Raw genomic sequence first — 19,551 nt, 5'->3', positions numbered from 1 at the left:
TTATTTAGACTTGATTTATTTTCCAGCTAATTTTCTGAACCATTATCCATCCAAATGTAGCTGGGATTCCCAAAATAGAGATGCAAACCGCCTGTATAGGTCTATCCTCCTTCAGTGTAAAATTAAATAATATTCCGCCAAAGCTGAGGTCCCTGAATTGCTCCTTGATTATAATGGTGGTCCCTTGGACGAAGAAACCGCTGCTCTACCACATCCGGGATCAGGTCGCGGAGGCAACGGCTACAGCAGGGAAGTTTGGGCTTCCCTCTCCCAAGTCACTTCTTCCAGCCATTCCGGAATCTGGTCCACTGAGATGAAAATCACTCCGACAGGGACCGCTGGGTGCGCGTATAAATCCAGATAAATCCATCAATAAAACACCAATCAAGTGGACAACGACTGGCCTTGTGTTAGATCTTTAATATTTTCAATATTTAGTTCTTTTTTTTTTCTCCTGTCATCGTTTAGAAATATTGCACATGGTCAACATGCCTGCTTATGACATCGCACTCGCCTCACTCATCCTAAAATTCCTTTTCCAAGCACAATCATACAGTACACGCGCATGACAGACGTGCGTGCGCGCGTGTACACATACGTCTGTGCGGGTGTTTACATGCCATTGCACATGCATGCAGACGGGGCACATGGCAACCCTGACCCCCATTTTCTCGGGGGATGTGATAGTCTTCTTTGACCCGCGTGTATCGGAAAGCCTGAATATACCGTTTGTATCGATCCTGAATGTAACTGATAACAGTCAACATGGCGGACAAAATAGTCGTGGCGACTATAAAAATACTGTCTAGCGTGAAAAATATAATTTTGTCCTCGGCTGTTGCTGCGTGACGACAGAACGGGCGGTTGGTCGCTCATGTTTACGCGCTACCTGCATGTGCCAAAACGTACACGCACACCCAAACACAGACCTAAAATGCACATATATGGAAAAAACACGGTGAATATATCTATATCTCTCTATGTATATTGATATATTTGTCTGGTTTTTTTTTTTATTATTATTTTCACACATCCAACGGTTTACAGAGAAATAAAAGCGATACCCATAATAACAATCACTACCCCTCCAAACTCTTCAGCAAAGAGCCACAAAGTGCTATTCAAACTGTTTAGACTTTTTTTTGTAAAGTTACTCGCTATAATCTCTTCAACAACAACAACAACAATCGCGTCACTCATTTTGCTTTTTAGGCCATAGCTATAAGACATTACCAAGGAATATTAGGGCCACACTCAAAAGAAAACACATTATATAAGACTGCTGGAATGAAGTCGTAATGTTACGTCAGTAGTCATACAGCCCCGATTTTCATAACCTTACTTTTTTTTTTTATCTGAGCGGTATCAAAAAAGATTGAATGGAGACAACTTGCCTGTTCCAGCTCTGACATTCTCCCTTAAATTCAAGTCATTAAATTTTATTCTCATTAAATTGTGTTTTTCCTTGCTAAATGACTTTTTTTCCTGGTTCTTTGGAGCATGGCGCTAATACTGCTTGGTAAACTACAGCATCACGTTGCGCTCACTCACTCGACTGCGCTTCTTGTCATTCTCTATGGCACTGAGCCTCCCCAACCTTACAAAAAACAACCCCCCCCCCCCCCCAATTCCCCGGAGGAAAAAAAATAAAATTGTCCTATTGCACCATTTGATGGGAAAGGATAAAGTGTCAAAAAGAGTGGGAAGAGGGGAGGGCTCCAGAGACTGCCCTCCAGGGCTGGTCTAGGATCTGCTTTCCCTGAACTGAACCCAAACCAGAACCATCCTGAGCTACATAGCGCTTGACCCGGGACCAGTGCTTAAGGGCACTTTCTAACAACGCTTGCGAGAGAGGGAGGGAGGGAGAGGGGGTCATTGATAACATGTGGGACAAGGTATTGTCTGCTGGACAAAAACAATCTCTAAAAACAATACTTTCCTGATTGAACTTGCGGCACTCTCACGCGAGACGGCCCGCACAGATTGTGCAAACACCTGATTTCAACATGTTACAAAGAGACACAACGAAGGAGGGGGTGGGTGGTTAACACCCCACTCCTATGATAGTACATTTAAAATCAACATCCCCCATTCTAAGTCCAAAGTCTTTTTTCTTTGTTGTCAGTGTGATTTTCTTGACCTTATGCTGGAGAAGAAACACAAGCCACGAGAGAAAAACGGGCCACGGTAAAACGAGAACCAGAGAAAGCAAGGTCGTATCCGACGGCGGACATTCCCACGTGTGGTTACGTTTTGTTTTTTTTACTCTGACATCTTCTTGCTGCTTTGCATATGAACTTTTTTTTTTTTTTGGCTGGGAGTTCAACCTTCCATCCAGCTTGTGTCAGACAACAATCTCTTTCGGGGGTGCCCGCGTGCCCAAACGCGCAGACGGACGAGGGTTCACTTTTCCGACACGGCGACGACGGAAGGTGCAAAGATTGGTCACAAAGGAATCACGGAGAAATCTCTCGTTTTGTCCTTACAATCGCTGACTAAAGTGTGCAGGAGGGGGGGGGGGTCATGGCTTGGTCACGGCGCACACGCCGAACTGACTGCATGTGTAGGTGCTTGTGTGTTTGCTAAGTGTAGATGTGTGTGTGTGTGTGTGCAGCATCAAGGGGCCGTGGAATATCAGTGGAGGTCGTCGGGGTTGTGGTTTTGCGTCCGGACCCACTGTGCTGAGGAGTGGACGGACGATGAGGTCAAGTCAATGGCAACTGAGGGCTGGCTGACAAACAGCTAAACTGCATTTGCACAAGAGCAAGTGACAAAGTGCCTTTTCTTTTTTGTGTGCATGTGGCCCTGGGTGGCAGCTCCTGGCTGCTGCCAACCAAGAGTAACAGTCTGATGTGTCAGCATCATGCTGAAGATTACATCTGTACAATGGTGTGTGTGTGTGTGTGTGTACCACAGAGCTCGTGTCCCGACTACAAAGTACGGCACAAATGTGCCAAGGGCAGACCTGGGCGCAGAAATACTAATATTGAGTATTTTTTGTCACCGTTGTTGTGTTGAAGCCACATTGTCAGATTTTTTTTCCCCTGCCCAGGTCAGATTAAGAGAAAGCATGGCCTGCATCCTAACTTACTAGAAACCTTCACTTTTGGGCTCCTCCATCTTGCGGACTTTGTCGTCCGGATGTTCGGCTCCTCCTCCTCCCGAGTCCTCCCGCAGTGACGTGTTGAAGGCCGAGGAGCTTTGGGGTGGCGCGGGACTGCCGGCCTCGACAGAGTAGCCGCTGGCCTCCAGGGTTCCCGGCGTGGCGGTCTGCATGATTTTCTGGCGGACTTCGCGGATCTTCAACTGCAGGCAGACTTTGGTTGGGAAGGTGTCTGCGTAGCGAGCCTGGAAAGCCGCTGTGGCCTGAGCTGCAGGGAGGAGGTTAAGGAAGTGATCAATTTTCTCTGAGTGCTAAAGACAAGCCCAGGCTTTTAGAAGTGAGCCATTGCATGTCACGGAGTGTTTTGTGTCTTGGCTCACTTGAGGGGAAGAAGCCATGTTCCTGAAAGAGCTGCATGACAAGTGCCCGCCGCTGGTCCAGAGTTCTACGCAGGGACGAGAAGGGTACTCGGTCCAGGTCTCCGAGGAGATCCTCTCCCTCCATGCCTGTCGGGGGGAGGGGGGGTGTAAGAGTTGTTTCAACGGTTAGAGTGTGGACATCAAATGGAGGAGCTCTGATCTGCTGTTGGCCACCACGCTCCCACCTGCTCTGTCAAAGGTGAAAATGTCGCCCTCGCACTTGGCGGCGCTTTTCGGAGTGTTGGGCTCCGAACTGCAGCTGGAGAGGCGGCGGGTCTTCCTCCTCGGCGAGCTCGGGTCTTCGGCGGCCGGCTCCAGTTCTTGATGGACCAATGAAGGATGTAATGAGCTGAACATTTTGCAATAGTAGAAGTACAATCCAAGACACGTTACCGGTGGAGTTGCGCCTCTTCTTGCGGTAGCTGCCCAGGATGGCTCGAGGGGACGTGGCCAGACTCTGCAAGGTGGGCGAGGGGAGCACCTCCGCCGGGTTGAACTCGGGCAGTTCAGCAAAACGCTCCTCAAAGTACGTCTCCGACAATAGCCTGCTTGGAGAAGCGAGTGAGTGAACGCGTGCGTGCCACAAGAAAGCCCACGCTTCGGTCGGCGCTCACTTGTCGTGAGAATCGGGCGTTTTTTTGAGCGGCGGAGGGCGGAACTTGATCCTCTTGGAGGACGCTGCTGGCTCTTTTTCAGCAGACTGATGCGGCGGGGGATCTAAACCTGACAATGGAGGCTGAGGAGGAGCCGGAGGTGGCGAATGAGCTCCGACCTGAGACGAGAAAAGAAGGGGAGAATTATTGAGTGAACTATACGTGCATTATACTGCCTCCCAGTGGCCAAAGCGCTTACAGCAACGTCAATGGGCAGTGAAGCATGAAGTGTTATTTTTCTTATACTATTTAAAAATAATAATTATTAAAAAAATCTACTTCTATAATAATTTTTAATTTAACAATCAATTTACAATCACCTCTTTCTTTTCGTCCAATACTTGTCCTTGTTTGTCATCCCTGCTTTCCTTCATCTTCTCCTCCAGCTTGACACTTTCCTCCTTGATGAACCGACTTTCGTCGTCTTGATTTTCTGCAAGAGGTGAAAGATGTCAGACTTGACAACCCAACACCATTAGAACGACTCGTCCACTGCTGCAGCGTTCATCGTGACCTTCAATCTCCTTGGCGTCTTGATCTCCTTCCACCTTGATGTCCGGCTCGGTGAGCTCTTTCTTCAGATCGACTTCCGTCGCGGAGGAGGGCTTGGCCACATCCGAAGCATTTGCAGCGGGAGATGTGGTTGTCATGCTGAGCAAGCCGGACGCTAATGAAGCGGTAGGGCCGGCGGGGTAGATGGTAGTCAGAACCTGATGAGACAATTAACAGTCAGTGGACATTAAGTTAGCCAAAAAAAATACATACCGTTTTTTTCCATGTATAATGCGCCCCCATGTATAATACGCACCCTAAAAATGGCATGTTGATGCTGGAAAAAAGCCTGTACCCATGTATAATACGCACCCAAATTTTGACTCCTACTTAACTCCGTAAACGTAAAATTATTTCAGAAAAAAGATCATCTTTGGGAACAACCGGATGTTATTCTGCCGGTCAGTATCCCTACGCATGCGCTAGCAAACTCGATAGCGAAGAAATGTTTCGGATTTGTGTAGGGTACATTGTGACAGCAAACGAGCAGGTGATCGAGCAAGCATCTGATACGAGAGCATTGTGTTTGTATGGAGCGTGTTTGAAGTGAACAGCAGAGAAGAAAGCGCATCTGTAATGGCGGCCTCCGGATCATATCCGGATAAAAAAAAAAAATAAATTAAAAAAAAAATATATATATATATATATATATATATATATATATATATATATATATATATATATATATATATATATATATATATATATATTTTTGTACCCATGTATAATGCGCACCCCAGATTTTAGGACAATAAATCAGTTAAATTTTGCGCATTATACATGGAAAAAAACGGTGTTTGCTTTGTTGCATTTAAGAAACCACAACTGGTAGTGACAATTTCACTATATTTCGCTTTTTGCTTCCTGGTCTTTACCTGCCGGGTAGTGGTGGGGGCCGAGGTGGTCTTGGGAGTTGGCGCCAACAGCGGGTGCCCGGCTGGCGCGATGGCAGTGAAGCCTAATGTGGTCAGAGGAGACGAAAGAAAGGCAGCACCCGGCAACGGCGGGACCTGGGCTTGTTGGGCGATCGTCGTGGTAACGCCCAGACTGGACTGGACGTAGGTAATCCTGCGGGCAACATGCTAGACTTTGAGTGTTGACGCTAAAGAGAAACAAACGTGTTAGCGTTAAAGCAATGAGGTTATTGCTTTGGCTCCATCTGGTGGATTTTCACAGTTAGCACGCTAGTGGCAAAATAAAGACGCTCAGGTAATCTTGACCTGGTGGGCGGCGTGGTCAGGAGGAGGGTCTGTGGGGGCACGCTGCCGGGAGCCATCGCTGTAGCCATGGAAACAGGAAAGGCGCTCCCAGGGTGAACGCTGCTTTGGACCACTGGCATGGGAGAAATCTGAATGATCTGCGGCAAGCATGGTAAGGAGTAAGTACACCACATACAAAAACAGATGCACGGTAATTCAACATAATGTTTGGATATTTTTTCAGATTTTTAAAGCCACCTCCTATTGTTTTTTTCCCCAGCTTTCCACAAAATTAATTCAGTTCTGTATTATTTCCTGGCTATATTTTGCTCCAACTGGTTCATCATGAATTGACTGTATCTATTAAAAATTGTAAATAGTCAAAACTTTTACATTTTAACATGTTTTGCTTTTATTATTCGTCCCTCCATGTGCAGACTCCCACCTTGTTTCCTGCAGCGGGGCCATTTTGCACAGGAAGAGGCGGCGGCGCCGCCAGCAAGGAGACGGGTGCATTTGGAGGTGTCGCCATGGGAACCGGCATCTTACTCTGCAGCTGGGCTTGAATTGAGAGAGAAAGGCGAGGAACACATGAATGGAGGCCATACTGAAGCAACAGGTGGGTGGGGAGCATCGAAACAAGACTGGGGGACAAATGTCATTTTCTTATGAAAGGCGACCAGCGTCTCACCTCTGCTTCCCGTCATTCCCGCCCCCGAGTGCGGCGTACCATTGGCCGACGGGGGCGTGTCAGTGGGCGCAGAGCCTGCTTGCTGGTAGGTGAGCTCAGGCGGAGAGGGGGTCTGGGGGGCTGGCAGGATGCACTTGCCACCACTAGCGGAGGGTGGAAGGACGGGGGAAGTCGTGGCGGTGGGTCTGATTACAGCAAGAGGGGGGGCCAAAGAGCCAGGGGAGGCCCCTGCGGTGATTGGCAGCTGCGTCCCTGCAATCAGGATGGCGGCTTTCTTATCTCGCAGCGGAGAGCCAGGGGTGACGATGCCCTCGACGGGACGCAGCGCAGCCTGGGTGACAGGCGTGGAGCCGCCGACTGGCAAGGAGGCCGCCCCTCCACTTTCTCCTGCAACGGAGCCGCCCTCAGTGTCCTCCTCTGCCGCATCGACGCACATCTTCCTCTCGCACTGGTCGTGAGGGGCGGGAGGCGAGGGGGAGGCGAGGGAGGAGTGAGCCAGAGGCTGGAAGCCAGGCTGGAGGCGAGGAAGATAGGCAGAGATCAAAAGAAAAAGTGGAAGATTGTGCAATCTCGTCCTTTTCTCCATGCCGTTTGCATAAAGTTAGAATGCGTATCAAGTTTGCTTGAAGCGTGGTGAGATGGTCCTAAAATAATCTCCATTTTCATTTTTTTCACCGTGTACCTGGCCATCGGTCTCATCCTCATCGCTGTCCGTCACTCTCTCCTTACACTTGAGGTCAATGGAGCCTTCACGACACGAGTCCCCTGAAGACAGATGCCGCACACGTTTTACTTCAACAAAATAATTTGATTTTTTTTTTTTAATGACAACGTGGAGGCCCACTCACCCATGACATCGTCATCACCTTCTTCCTCACAGATGACCATACGTTCCTCGTCACTGGTGACATCCTCGCTAGCGCCGCCGTGATGGTGGGATGACGGCGGCAGTTGCTGGTTGCGGAAAAAAACAGGCCCGTCATCCTGAGCAAACCAAAATAAGATTTTACAGTCCCTTGAAGCGGCACACAATATATACGATATATAGACATTTTGGAACGTTTCTGATTTATTTGGTTGGAGCTGCAATTGCTAGCTCGCAGCAGACGTGAACTCATTGCCTCCGAGAGGAGCTGGGCTCTCCCGCCCCGTGCGGTTTGCCGTCTAGCGCACTTCAAAGGCATTGAAAAGCACAAAGATGTTTTGCGATCACACAAAGACTCTTTTAGCGGCATGAAGGACACATAGCGGCTGTGGGCGCACGCACACACACACACACACACACACTCTTGTGTTGTTTACATGGCCCGCGTTCACACTTTTGTTCCGGCGAGGAGATGATCGCACACAAGTACGCGAGCGTCTCCCACCTTCTCTAGGCCGTGCACGCCACTGTGGGAAAAAGCTCTGGGACGGGGTTGCTGGCCGCCGAAAGCCCCCGCCGCTTGGCGCTCGCCTCCGCAGTTCCACGGCGAGCTCAGCAGCTTGCCCTCCAGCGCCTGAGACTCCAAATGCGGATCTGGCGAGAAGGAACTGCTGCTGAACTGCCGCTCAACTCCTGCTCATGTAAAATCACTCAATGGCACAGCCTTGCCCACCTATGGTTTCGGACATGCTCCTCTCCCGCGCCTCCTTGGGGGCCCCGCGGCCGTCAGACAGCGACTTCCTGCGGTCCTTGTTGCACCACTTCCAGTCGGGATGGGCTCGGAAGTGGGCCTCCTTCACCTGCCATGAAGAGAACGCTGAAAATATCACAAATATAGCCCGGACCTTTTTCTGTGTTCAGAATGAATGCTAAATGGGGAATCGGCACACAATTGCTGCCAAGTCTAGTATAGTTTGAGTAGGCTTTCCCTGACTCACCTTGCTTTATAAACTTAAACCCAGGTACAGTTAGTTCCTTGGTTCTAGTTAGTTGTTGTTAGCTGAAGATATTTAGCGACAAACCGTTCAGAATGACCCGATCTATGAGGCCCGGCACATCCAAGCAAAGGTGACATTTCAGTACGCTTGGTGCTAAACATAGCTCACCGATGTAATGCGGTTAAATCGTTTAGCTGACCTGGAAGGCCAAGTCGTGGTACTGCTGCTTCTCGTTGGGACCCAAAGCGTACCACCACTCGCCCAGGATCTTGCTGACGGTTCGGTTGTCCTGGTTGGGGTGTCGCTGGTGCACCAGAGCCCGGTGGCGCTTGCTGAAGATCATGAAGGCGTTCATGGGCCGGCGGATGTGGTCTTTCTCCCTCTGGTGAAAGAAATCAAATTGGATCATCTGCTGAATGGTTTGGTGACAATTTTGGAGTCACGACGATGGACCGACCTTCCTTTCTGCGTCCTTTGGGAGGGCGCTGAGGGACTGCGTGCGTCTCTTGGCGGTGCCACGTGAGGGCGATGCGTCGTTGGCAGCCACGCCGGGGGAGAAGCTGCAGTGCCAAGAAAGAAACAACTTTTGCATGATTAGAAATAGAGACAAGAGTTTGATTTTTTTGAAGAAGAAGAAGAAAAAGATGTAGCCTAGCGTCCAACAGACCACTCATTAGGGAAAAGCTCATTAGCTGATCAAAGCTTGTTATCCAGATGAAAAACTTCTTTTTCGACTTCGGTTGCTGCATTGGCTGATATTAGCTCGTGTACCTAATGAAATGGCCGGTGATGTAACGTCTGCAGCCATGGCAACGCCTCAGCGGGAGTGACTGAATCAACACGCGAACGACACCTGAGCCGTCCTGCCGAACCGCGTGCTAAAAATGCTAAGCTTAGACAAACATTTTGACTTTGCAGTCCGTCCAAAGTCAGACGAGGAAGCTCTTCTTTTTGTCGGCAACGGCGGCTTTTTATGAGCGCGGCGACCCTGAAATATTTCTTTGACAGAAAAAAAAAAAGAAAAATGCACGCTACAAACCAGACAGCCTGTCTGAGTCAGCGTGAAAGAGCAAAAACAGAATCTGACGTGATGAAGAGTGCAGCCAGCAAGCAGTGTGTGTGTGTGTACTGTGCGCGCACTCAGACACACACACACACACACACACACACACACACACACACACACACACACACAAGGACGGCATCGCGCCATTTTAGTGGCACACTCAGACGAGGCAGATTTCACAACACTACACGTGTGTAAGAGGAGCATCCTTGAGAGGGCGAATAAGTGGTGCTTCCATGGTGCACGCAGATCCGTTTCACCAACACTACTTCCTACACCACGACCACTTGAGCATTCTCATTTCTGACTTCAAAAGTTTACCTGTTTTTGCAACATTCAAAATATTGTTATACCCCCCCCCCCCCATAAAAATAAAACCAGCAACTAGCTAGCTTAACTTGCTAACAAGAGAAGACACTCTAAGTGGTCTCAGTTTGTACTCACGGGTCGTCGGTGTCGCTCTCAGTCTCGCTGTCGGCCCCGCTCCTCTCGGCAGGTGCGTTGTTATTGGTCGGAGGCGGACGCAAAGGTGACGCCCTCTCCGGGTCGAGGGGTCGCCCGTCGCCCACCAGGGCCACGCCGCAACGAGGCTCTGAAATGTCACAAAATGTTGCCGTTTTGTCCTTGGAAAGAAATTTCTCATAAATCACTCATTCACTTATTTTCATACCTCGGCTTTGATTGACGAGCTGTTGGCCGTCGATGGCTGCCGGGGCGGCCGTACCCGGTTGGCTGGGCTCCAGGAAAGGGACGAGCGAGTGCCAAGGGAAGACGGGCACAGAGCGAGGCTCCACGTTGGTCCACACTGGCGTGCGTTTGCACAAGGACGGACACACACACACACACACACACAAAAAAAGAGAGCGGTCATTGCCTCGTTTTTTTTTCAAGGTGGAAGAGTTCAAAGGAGGACGGAATGCGACGGACTGATTTTGCACAGATTGCATCACTTTAGTCTTTTAACACCATTTCACAATAATAAGGCAACTTTCTTGACGGTCAAAATGTATCGCAGCAAGACTCCTACACAATTTATGTGGCGTTAAGCAAAACAATCTACAACGAGCTCACACGTCGAAGTGAAGTCACGGCGCTGCCGAGTTGTCACTCTTGCCGCCACCCGCCTCACTTCCTGCTGATGCCAATGCGGCTCCTCTATATTTAGATTGAGGAGGAATCTCAGCCGCGGGGGCCTCCTCTGCCGCCTCCTGTTTGTTTTTATATGAATAAAGCGAAGACCCGCTGTAGTGCAATTCATTTTAGTCTGATGCTAAAAAATTGGGCCCATTTAGTGTGACAGCACGTTGCAGCATCGTACAGGAACAAGTTTGAACATGACGTCTGTGCTCATTTTTAATCGCCATTTGCGTGAAGCCGGGGTTTGCCACGAATGACTAAAATCTGTGACTAATTCAGACACCTGATTAAAAAGGCTTGTAATTGAGTACAGATACCAGAAGAGGGTAGCAAAGTGATTTAGTCCCTATTAAACTGGCTGCCGTCTGCCAAAATCGAAATCAAAGATCACTAAATGTTTAATGTTGGAATGTAATGTAGGATTTTAAAACAATCATGATTTCTTTGTGTCAGTTCTGCAAGAAACTTCATAAATGGTTGGCGGTACTGTATAATCCTTTTTTTTTTTTAAGGCACAGCGGAGGCGACGCTACGCTACAAAGGCAGGTGGCTGGCGGCCGTGCGAAGGATGTGTGCGAGGGCGTTAGCGCTGGGCTAATCAGCAAGCGCGCTAATTCTTCCAACAAGTAACCATGACAACACGCCAGCCGTAGAGCACCACGGCTCCGTTTTCAGTGATCAGACACACTCTGTGCCCTCTCTGATTGTGCGCGTGTGCGTGAACGTCCTTGCTGCACTCCGGGCTGCATGTCTAGACACGTCAATATTTTCACCCTTTGAGAGTTTCACTCATACTCCTTATCTCTTACACGCACACACGCTGGTATAAAGGGCAACACCCCTGGCATGCACATACACACACACACACACACACACACACACACACACACACGCACACACACACAAACACACACACCTACTATGCATGGCAGCACACATTCAAGACAAACAACATAATTACTCGTAATACGCAGCAAGGGTGGAATGAGTGACCAGTACAAATCATTTCGGTAGTAGTTGAATTGGTTGCACTTAATCTGACATAACCAGCTTTTGTAGTACAAGAGAAGTTAAAATGCATCCTCCACTTTTGAGTAATAATTAAACAGGTTTATAGATAAACATCCAACCAAGCAACATGTAATTCCTACCGTTTTTCTGATTAAATAATCCTTAATAATATAATTTAAACACACACTTTCGACACGCTACAAACAGTAAGTACCCAAATGAACCGTGACCCTATAAAGTGCCAAGTTTAAATAATTAAAGAAACCCAAAATGACAAAAAGATATTCCGCAACTGAGTTATGCCATTTGCATTTGGCCATAGTGTGTGTTGTCATGGCAACAGTATGTGATTAACACCTCCCTTATCTCAAACAATGTGCCCCCAGACAATCACGTTGCCAAAATGCATACGCACGAGAAAAAAAAAAGTTTCATAAAGAGACCAAAGCGAAGCGCCGATGTGAAGTCAAACAATGAGAAACAGCAGACGTAGGAGGAGAAAGCGAGAGAAGAAATTAACAAAGTGCTCTTGGTACAAGTTCCTTACCCGTGCCAGGTCGTCCCATGATGATCTGCTTGCGGGGTGCCGGGTGCGATTCGGCGGGCAGAATGAGCGGCAGGAGGGCCGTGGGTGTCGGGTGACACGCTACCGGCTGTGGCAAGGCCCCACCTGTGACCTCCTGGTGCCCCTCAGGCTTCCTCTCCCTGCCACCGGATCCTGACGAGGACAGGATGGGGCCCGCGGTGGTCGTCGCTGACCCGGTAGCAGAGGAACTTGAGAGGGCGGCATGGCCAGCTGAGGCCGGGGTAAGGGACTGCGCAATGGAAGAAGAAACTGGATGAGAGGCAAGACATACCGTTGACTGGTTGCCAGTCAAAGTCAGGCAGGGTACATGCAGACAAAAAAATGATGCCAGTCAATGCCAAGGCACATATTTTAAAACCCTTTGACAATGGAAACAAAAACAAGCCAGAGAGAACTGCTTAGTGGAATGAATTCAAGTTACCATAAAAATAATAAATTATGTTTCTTACCGAGCTGGACGTGACCAGGACTAGGGCTGATGCAGGGTTACGCAGGAGAACAGCACCATTGGTCGTGGCTCCGTTTATGGGAACAGGAGCTTGCAGGCCTGGGGGGACCGCGTGTTGGGCCTGGATCAGCTCCCTGGATCGACTCCGCTCCCTCCTTGCGAGGAGGCCGTCAGAAAACTTGGCCAGGGGGACGTCGGGGTTGCGGACAATAACTGGAGAATCCCGCAGGGGCACGATGCGACGCGGAGAAGGTTCCTGGGGTAGCGGGGAAGGGGGCGTGGGAGAAACCAGCATGGGTGGGGGAGTGGACGCGGCGGACGACGGCGGACGACTGGTGGCGCTTCGTGGGCGTGGGAAAGTCAGCGAGGAAGGGGTTGTGGGTTGACTCTGGGGCGAGAGGACTCTGAAGGCAGCAGGTCCGAGGTTCAAATCACCCCCGACACCTCCCCCTACAGTCACCATTTGCTGTTGCTCTGGTTTGGTCTGGTAGTCGTGGACGGCTGGCAGTGGAGGAGGCGGGTGACTGTCCAGCTTTCTCTTGCTGGGACTCATGGGCACTGTAAAAGTGAGGTTGGTCTGACAAGTGGGCACAATGCCCGAGAGGTGGCGTTCCCGTTCTGCTCCCAGGGTGCCCAATTTTGTGCCACTTAGCTGGCGATGGCGCCGCGAGGAAGGAGCGGTGATGGGACTGAAGTTTGCCGGGCGGAAGCCAAAGAGTGGTGAGGGAGATGGCGAGGGGGTAGGGGAGAAGGGGGACTGGTTGGAGATGGGTGAGTACGAGGGCGTGCCTGAACGGGAACCACCCAAGGAAACCAGCATGGTCGCCGCTTCACATTCGTCAAAGTCAAAGCGGGAAAGGTCCTGGGGGAGCAGGGAGGGCAGTACCAGACGGGGCCGGGAGTCTCCTCCACGACTGCTGGCCTCGCTGCTTTCCCGGGAAGTCTCGTCCCAGTCAAACTCGGAGCTGGCTCGGCCGCCGCTTAGTCGTAGGTCTGACGGTGTCAAGGTCCCTGTGCTGCTGGCTCCTCCTCGCTCCCGGATCCCCCCGCTGGCTTCCATTTCCTTGGTCCTCATGGAGAGGTGTCTGGAGCAGTATCCTCGGCGCTGGGATTCTTTGGAGCAGCCTTCGCGGGAGCACAACCTCCTCCACTGCTTACCGTTGAATTTCTTACGAATGCCCGTAGGCGTGCAAACTACATCTCCCTTCTTGTACTTCTGCTGGGCGGCTGTCAGTGGGGTCCGCGAACGTGAAGATGAGGAGGAAGTGGAACCTGATCCAGAACCGCCACCTCCACTGGATGAGCCACCACCTGATGCTTTCTCCACTCTGGAGGTGGACATGCTGGAGGACATAGGAGGCAGAGGCGGGAGTTGTGCCGTGGAAATAACAGTGGTACTGGCTGCCACGGCCGCCACGGCCGGGTCCAGACCGAGCAGGACCGGGGAGGGAGGTGGGTGAGGGTTTAGGGCAAGGTGCCCAGAGGGAATTCCAATTCCCTGCACCACTGACAGGTGAGGATTGAGGTAGCCGGGTGGGGGCTTAGAGACAATATGGCGGTGCTGAGGAACTGCTATGGGTTTGGGTCCCGGTATAAGTGCTCCCATGGGGACCATGTTGAAGCGAGACACCTCCATGTCTTCCTCGGGGGTGAGTGGCATGTACGAATGATGTTGCTGCTGTTGCTTTGCAATCATCTCCCTTTCTCTTTCCTGCTTTCTCTGAAGATCCCTCTCTCTTCCAAGATCTTTTTCAATGTCCCACTCCCGGCCGGGAGCCAGGGTGAGGACTGAGGCCGGTGTGACTGGAGTGGTAATGCTGTGTCCTGCTGTGGAGGAGACAGGAACCATGGGAGGGTACACCCTCCCCAACAAGGATCCGACAACCGGTGTCATCCCCCGGCTGAGACGACATACCTCCTGCTCCACGTCCATCTCATCCCTGTCTTCCGGCGCCATTTCGTTATCTCGAGCACCTACTTCTGTCTCTCTTGCTGGTAACCCCAGGTCCCAAGGTGGCACCAGGAGACGGAGTGTTTGCCTGGACACCCACACGGCCTGGGTGGCTCTAGCAGCTACCCTGTCATCCTCATCCTCATTCAGAAATGAAGCTTTCTCCTCAGACAATAGAACACGGTAGCAATTCACCACGGCTGGGTGACTATCCACCTGAGTCACCATGCCTTCCCGGTACCACTGGCACTTGGCGCCTTGCTCGTTGCTGAAAGGCACACAGACGCGGGTGCCAAGCGGAATAGGGTGCACGCCGGGCGGAGGGGCATCGAGGATGATGTCTACAATCTCCGGGTGGCTGATGTGCCGATAAGGATAACGGCAGAGCGTTTTCTCCCCATTCAGTTGCACTTCCAGGCTTCCGTATTCACTGTTGACTCGACGGACCACACCGGCGCAGAACATCAAGTTGGAATTATGCCCGTCGTTTCTCCTTTCAGCTCCTCTATCCTGGAGCTGACGGGCCAGGACTCGCTGATTTTTGAGTCCCTTGGCCAGGGCGTCAGAGAGCGAGTCGGGGAGACTGCTGGGCGGGCGTGAGGAAACATCTGCGACCACCTCCAGGTCTCCTGAGTGCTCACTAGCCGTGTCGGTGGAGGAGCAGCGGGGCAGAGGACTGGGCGACACTTGCTCGGCATCCCTGACCACCTCTGCCACTCCTGGCCTTTCCCGTTCCCCTCGTAGTGACAGGATAGGCGGTCCCGGGGAACAGTCCTGATGTGGTTCTCTGCCATCTGCCATCAGGCCCCGACCATTGCCATCAGGGTGTGAAACACTTATGGGACTACCTGAACGTGATGACCCCTGGTTCAGGGCTCCGCCGCTTACAAGAAGAGGAGGGGGGGTCCTGGAGGCAAAGTGACCGTCAGGAAAGATAGAACAGTGTTCAGATGTGTACTTTTTCTTGGGAACACGGGTCTTAAAGGTGGCGGTTTTCCGACTAGACGTGGCATTGGGGCTGCTGTTTGCGCTTGGTGTGCTGCTGTTGCTGCAGCTGCTGGCATTGCTGTCACTGTGGCTCCCAGCACTCAATGCCGAATGTCCAGATCGATCGTCGGACGACGCGAGCAATTTCCCAGAGTCAATGACAAGAGATTCTCCGTCAGAAGAGTCGCGGGCTCTGACTGGGTCGGACGACTCGGACTCTGATGAGAAAAAGAAGTGATCTTGGCCTTGCGTGCTTCTGTCTCGGTTTTCATCAGAGTCTCTTTTCTCGCCACCTTCGGGGGCCTCGCTAGCACCCCGCCGTTTTCCCCCTTTGGCTCGGGTGGAGGGGGGGGAACGCTTTTTGATTGGCTTCATCTTGTCATGAAGCTTGGCTTTCCTCTGGACAAGACAGTCTCTCCGTTCTTCCTTGGGTTTCCTCTGCCCACCCCCCCCCCCTCCTCTGAACTGTTTCTTTAGTTAAGTCTTTCAGGGCCCCTCGCTGTCATCGCTTCTCCACCGGGTGACCTCTTCATTTGCCACTGTTTTATTCCAGAGATGCTGAAAGACAGGAAGAGCCAATCATAATTTGTACAAGTATCCATAACTCTTTCTTTCTTTCTTTCTTTCTTTCTTTCAACAAATAATAATTTTGGGTTGTGCTTAACCCCAGAACACACACCGGATGGTAAATAAATTTGTGAGCCCACTGAGACGACGATTCTAATGTCAACACTACGATTCTATTTGGTGGCTCTGCCGTCGATTTTTTTAGACTGTAAAATATGTCAAGCTCGAGAAATCCGAGGTACATGTTCGAGACGGGAGGTTCGGAGCCTTTCGCCCTCTAAATTGCTCCCTTCCTCGCAGACAAACAAACAGCAGTAACACTCAGATAAAATCTTTTCTATCCTTCTGGCCTTCGCGCAGCAAAACTCTCGGCACCAACTTGAAAGAAACGCAGAGTCGTCTCTTCTTCGTTTCTGGCTAATGTTTAAGCGGCTATTGATGAACTGGCGTAGTAATGACTGTGACTCATTGACACTTTGATAAAACAGCAGGGTGTTACATAAGACGTTGTACTCACATGACAATACATCCATACAAGGCGGCTAGCAGACGAAACAATTTTTAAGCGGCAGCGGTGGCTGAAGTCAAACATGGACGAGCACTTTGCAGTTTGCCCGGGCAAGTCTGCCTACTCGCTCGCACTCTCTTTCACACACACTGCATTTTATCCGGGGAAGCAGGGGCGGGGGAATTCCTTGTTCGCTCGCATAGTCAAACCCTCCCTTTCGCTCTCTGTCTTGAACACCCTCCACCCACCCTCATCCTCACTCCTTCCTCCTCTTCTGCGGCGACCTTTATCTGTTGACTGTATTGCGAAGCCGAGTCAATACGCCCCATCTAACTTCATTTCCTGTGGAAGAGCATTACCTAACTTCCCCTTTTTACTTGATTCCTCCTTTTTTTTTTTTCCCAGACTCTGTCATGCGTGACCGCATCTCCTATTGATTCGGACTCGTCATTCACGTTCGGAAGGGACTCGTCCTAAAAGCTTCCGCTCAAAATAATAAAATGAAAATCAAATTGAATGGACGAGCAACTATTTAATTTGTTTTGCTCCTCTGGTCTTTGTCGCCTCAATTTTTGCAGTCAGGAGTTCAAATGTGCAGCTTAACCCCAAAAATACAAAACCAAAATGAAAGGCCGTAACGAAACATCTCACCATGTCGAGAGCGGTCAGTCCGAGCGGAAAGACAAGACGAGCACTTTAAAACCATCAACGCTGAAAGCGCCAAAACCAACATCATATAGGATGGAAAAGAGTGACATCACTCCTCGTTGTTTGTTAGAGTGACGAGACATTGATGTGTGTTGTTGGGGTATAGTAAGAAGTCCATTAAAAGAGCATGACGGGACCACTGAGGTTTGTTGCTCGTAAGGCGGAGCAACAATTGGTGGCAGAGTCATGTGACCAATGATAACAGGCTGGCGTTTATACACTTGCACGACATTGAAACAATTTTTGTTTGTTGAATTTGGGGTTTTTTTCCTTCTTGTTCCTTAAAAATGTTTGTAAAAATGACAAACAATTATGCTAGTAGGCTGACGATATCTTTCTAAACTCTTAGTAGACCGGATTAAAGACCCTGGTAGGCTGTTCCACATCCCCGGGGCCATACTTTTCCTACCCCGTTCAGAGAAACGGTTCTTAAAGGTTTTAAGATGGTGACATTTTGACCCCAAACAGATTATTTCTCTCATTTCCTTTCGGTGAAATATCAGGAATGAAACACCAGTCTGTCCATTTTTTACAACATTCATCCGTCCACATATGAGGGGATGTTTGGAGCCTGTCTATTTACAATGCACATAAGCCATGCCGTTGTGTGTACGGGGGGGAAGAACTAAGTGAGTAAAAGGATTATTACAGCTGGGCCTGCATAGAGTGGAGCTTGTTTACTCACACTTGCGGCAAGTTGAGACCGTGGAGAAATATTATAGGATGACTTTGACTTATTGAGTGTTTGTTGTTGAATTTCTGGAAGGTTTATATAACAATTGATGTTTCACTATGAGAGTGGACATTGGTAGCATTTTGTGAGCACATGGTAGACGTTCACTCAGCATCGCCATTTGGTTGCTAAGATGACAAATATATTTCACTTCATATTTTAAAACGACAAAGTGGACACTTTGGCAAATGTTAGCATGAAATAAGCAAATGACCGTTTAAAAAAACATGGGGGAAGGGCCTCGAAAAAATAATCACATGTTAAATCGCAATTGCATCATAAAAAGTTTGGCTCTAGTTTTCACGTATATTTGGCGAATTAGGATAATTCTACCTCCTAAACAAACTCGACTATCATAAAAGCAGCGAGTGACTAAGTGAATGTTTGTGGTGCTTCTTTTGTGCAAGCTTGACAACATGCATGCATGCAGGCTGGCCGAGCAGGCCCGGACTGCATACACACGTAAAACACACACGCGCGCACGCACACATGCTCACACACAAGGCCGCAAGGAAATCCTGATCCTGCTATCCCTCAAAGTGAGTGCGAGCTTCTTCCGCGTCCCCTTATTGTCACCCAAAATTTCGAAGCGCCCAACAACAAGACGTGCAAGTGGATTAAAAGTGTCAGCTCGGCCGCATCTGAAAGTGACAGCTGTGTGAAATGACAGCTGAGGCCTCCAGCACAACTTTGCACGCACGCACGTCATCATTTGCCCCATTGGAAATGTTTTTTTCTTCTTCTTACTAACATACATTTCGACGACAAGGCCCCTCGACAGCCCCTCCAACCACCCGCTCCTCCCTTGCGGTCAGTCGTGATAAGGACACTCTTTCACGTTAAAGTCGCACCCGCCGGTGCAGTTTGTTAGTTATGACGTTGGATTTATTTCTAGTGGAAAACTTTGAGCCAGGCTCACTATGTCGAGACGCACCGCTCCCTTTTTCCTCTCTCCCCCTCCCTTTCCTCGCCTCCCCCTTCCACGCACACGACAAGCTCGTCCAAGCATTAAATTACGCAGAAAATGATAATAAGAATAAACAGGAGAATGTTAGCGGCTCGCGGCAGCGCTGCAGGAGAAGCTTTAGTTAGCTTACACTCACCGCGCGGCTATTGTGGTCGAGAGCCCGGCTGAGTCCGCGGGTGAAAATAGGGCAAGGGAGGCCGCTCCGGTCGTCCGCCGCTGCCAGTCAGTCGTCGCTCATGTTTCTCCGGAGAGGCAACTTAAAATGAGACGAGAAAAAAAACTACTGGCCTTGTACATTCTACGCTACAGTCGCAAAATGGTGAATGGAGACCCCGAAGCCTTGACAACCAACAAGCTCGGCCAATTGCATCGCGCGGACGTTTACAGTAGCCAATGGCAGTG

The 19,551-nt window shown here is 50.0% G+C and overlaps 1 protein-coding gene across 6 annotated transcripts; it reads right to left on the bottom strand.

Annotated features, from left to right (window-relative positions):
- Positions 1–400: 400 nt before the first annotated feature.
- Positions 401–19,503, bottom strand: cica (capicua transcriptional repressor a). Of its 6 annotated transcripts, none has more exons than XM_061266484.1 (22): positions 19,286–19,501; positions 12,730–16,224; positions 12,242–12,509; positions 10,217–10,351; positions 9,991–10,138; positions 8,938–9,040; positions 8,680–8,862; positions 8,216–8,342; positions 7,988–8,136; positions 7,466–7,571; positions 7,300–7,382; positions 6,618–7,131; positions 6,372–6,487; positions 5,948–6,084; positions 5,603–5,795; positions 4,690–4,885; positions 4,496–4,608; positions 4,137–4,294; positions 3,916–4,070; positions 3,708–3,842; positions 3,484–3,609; positions 401–3,371 (listed from the first exon to the last, which is right to left on the bottom strand). In XM_061266484.1, exons 2-22 carry the CDS (start codon positions 16,039–16,041, stop codon positions 3,091–3,093), a joined length of 6,738 nt encoding a protein of 2,245 aa, XP_061122468.1. In that variant the 5' UTR covers positions 16,042–16,224; positions 19,286–19,501; the 3' UTR covers positions 401–3,090. The 6 variants fall into 6 exon arrangements, 5 of the variants coding, with proteins under 5 accessions (XP_061122468.1, XP_061122466.1, XP_061122464.1 ...); XM_061266482.1 differs by having other exon boundaries at positions 7,466–7,601; positions 19,280–19,500; XM_061266480.1 differs by having other exon boundaries at positions 7,466–7,601; positions 19,286–19,500.
- Between the last annotated feature and the right edge of the window lie 48 nt (positions 19,504–19,551).

The sequence above is a fragment of the Syngnathus typhle genome, linkage group LG20 (genome assembly GCF_033458585.1).
Source record: "Syngnathus typhle isolate RoL2023-S1 ecotype Sweden linkage group LG20, RoL_Styp_1.0, whole genome shotgun sequence".
Classification (NCBI taxonomy): Eukaryota; Metazoa; Chordata; class Actinopteri; order Syngnathiformes; family Syngnathidae; genus Syngnathus; species Syngnathus typhle.
Note: the sequence above shows the minus strand (reverse complement) of the source record. Positions and strands in the feature narration are given on the sequence as shown.

Excerpts from the sequence above, each read along its gene's own strand:
- cica (XM_061266482.1), bottom strand. The coding sequence starts at position 16,041 with ATGAAGCCAATCAAAAAGCGTTCCCCCCCCTCCACCCGAGCCAAAGGG. Across the intron at positions 12,510-12,729 it reads TCCTGGTCACGTCCAGCTCG|TCCCTTACCCCGGCCTCAGC; the intron begins GTAAGAAACATA and ends TCCATTGCGCAG. Across the intron at positions 10,352-12,241 it reads CATGGGACGACCTGGCACGG|TGTGGACCAACGTGGAGCCT; the intron begins GTAAGGAACTTG and ends AACGCACGCCAG.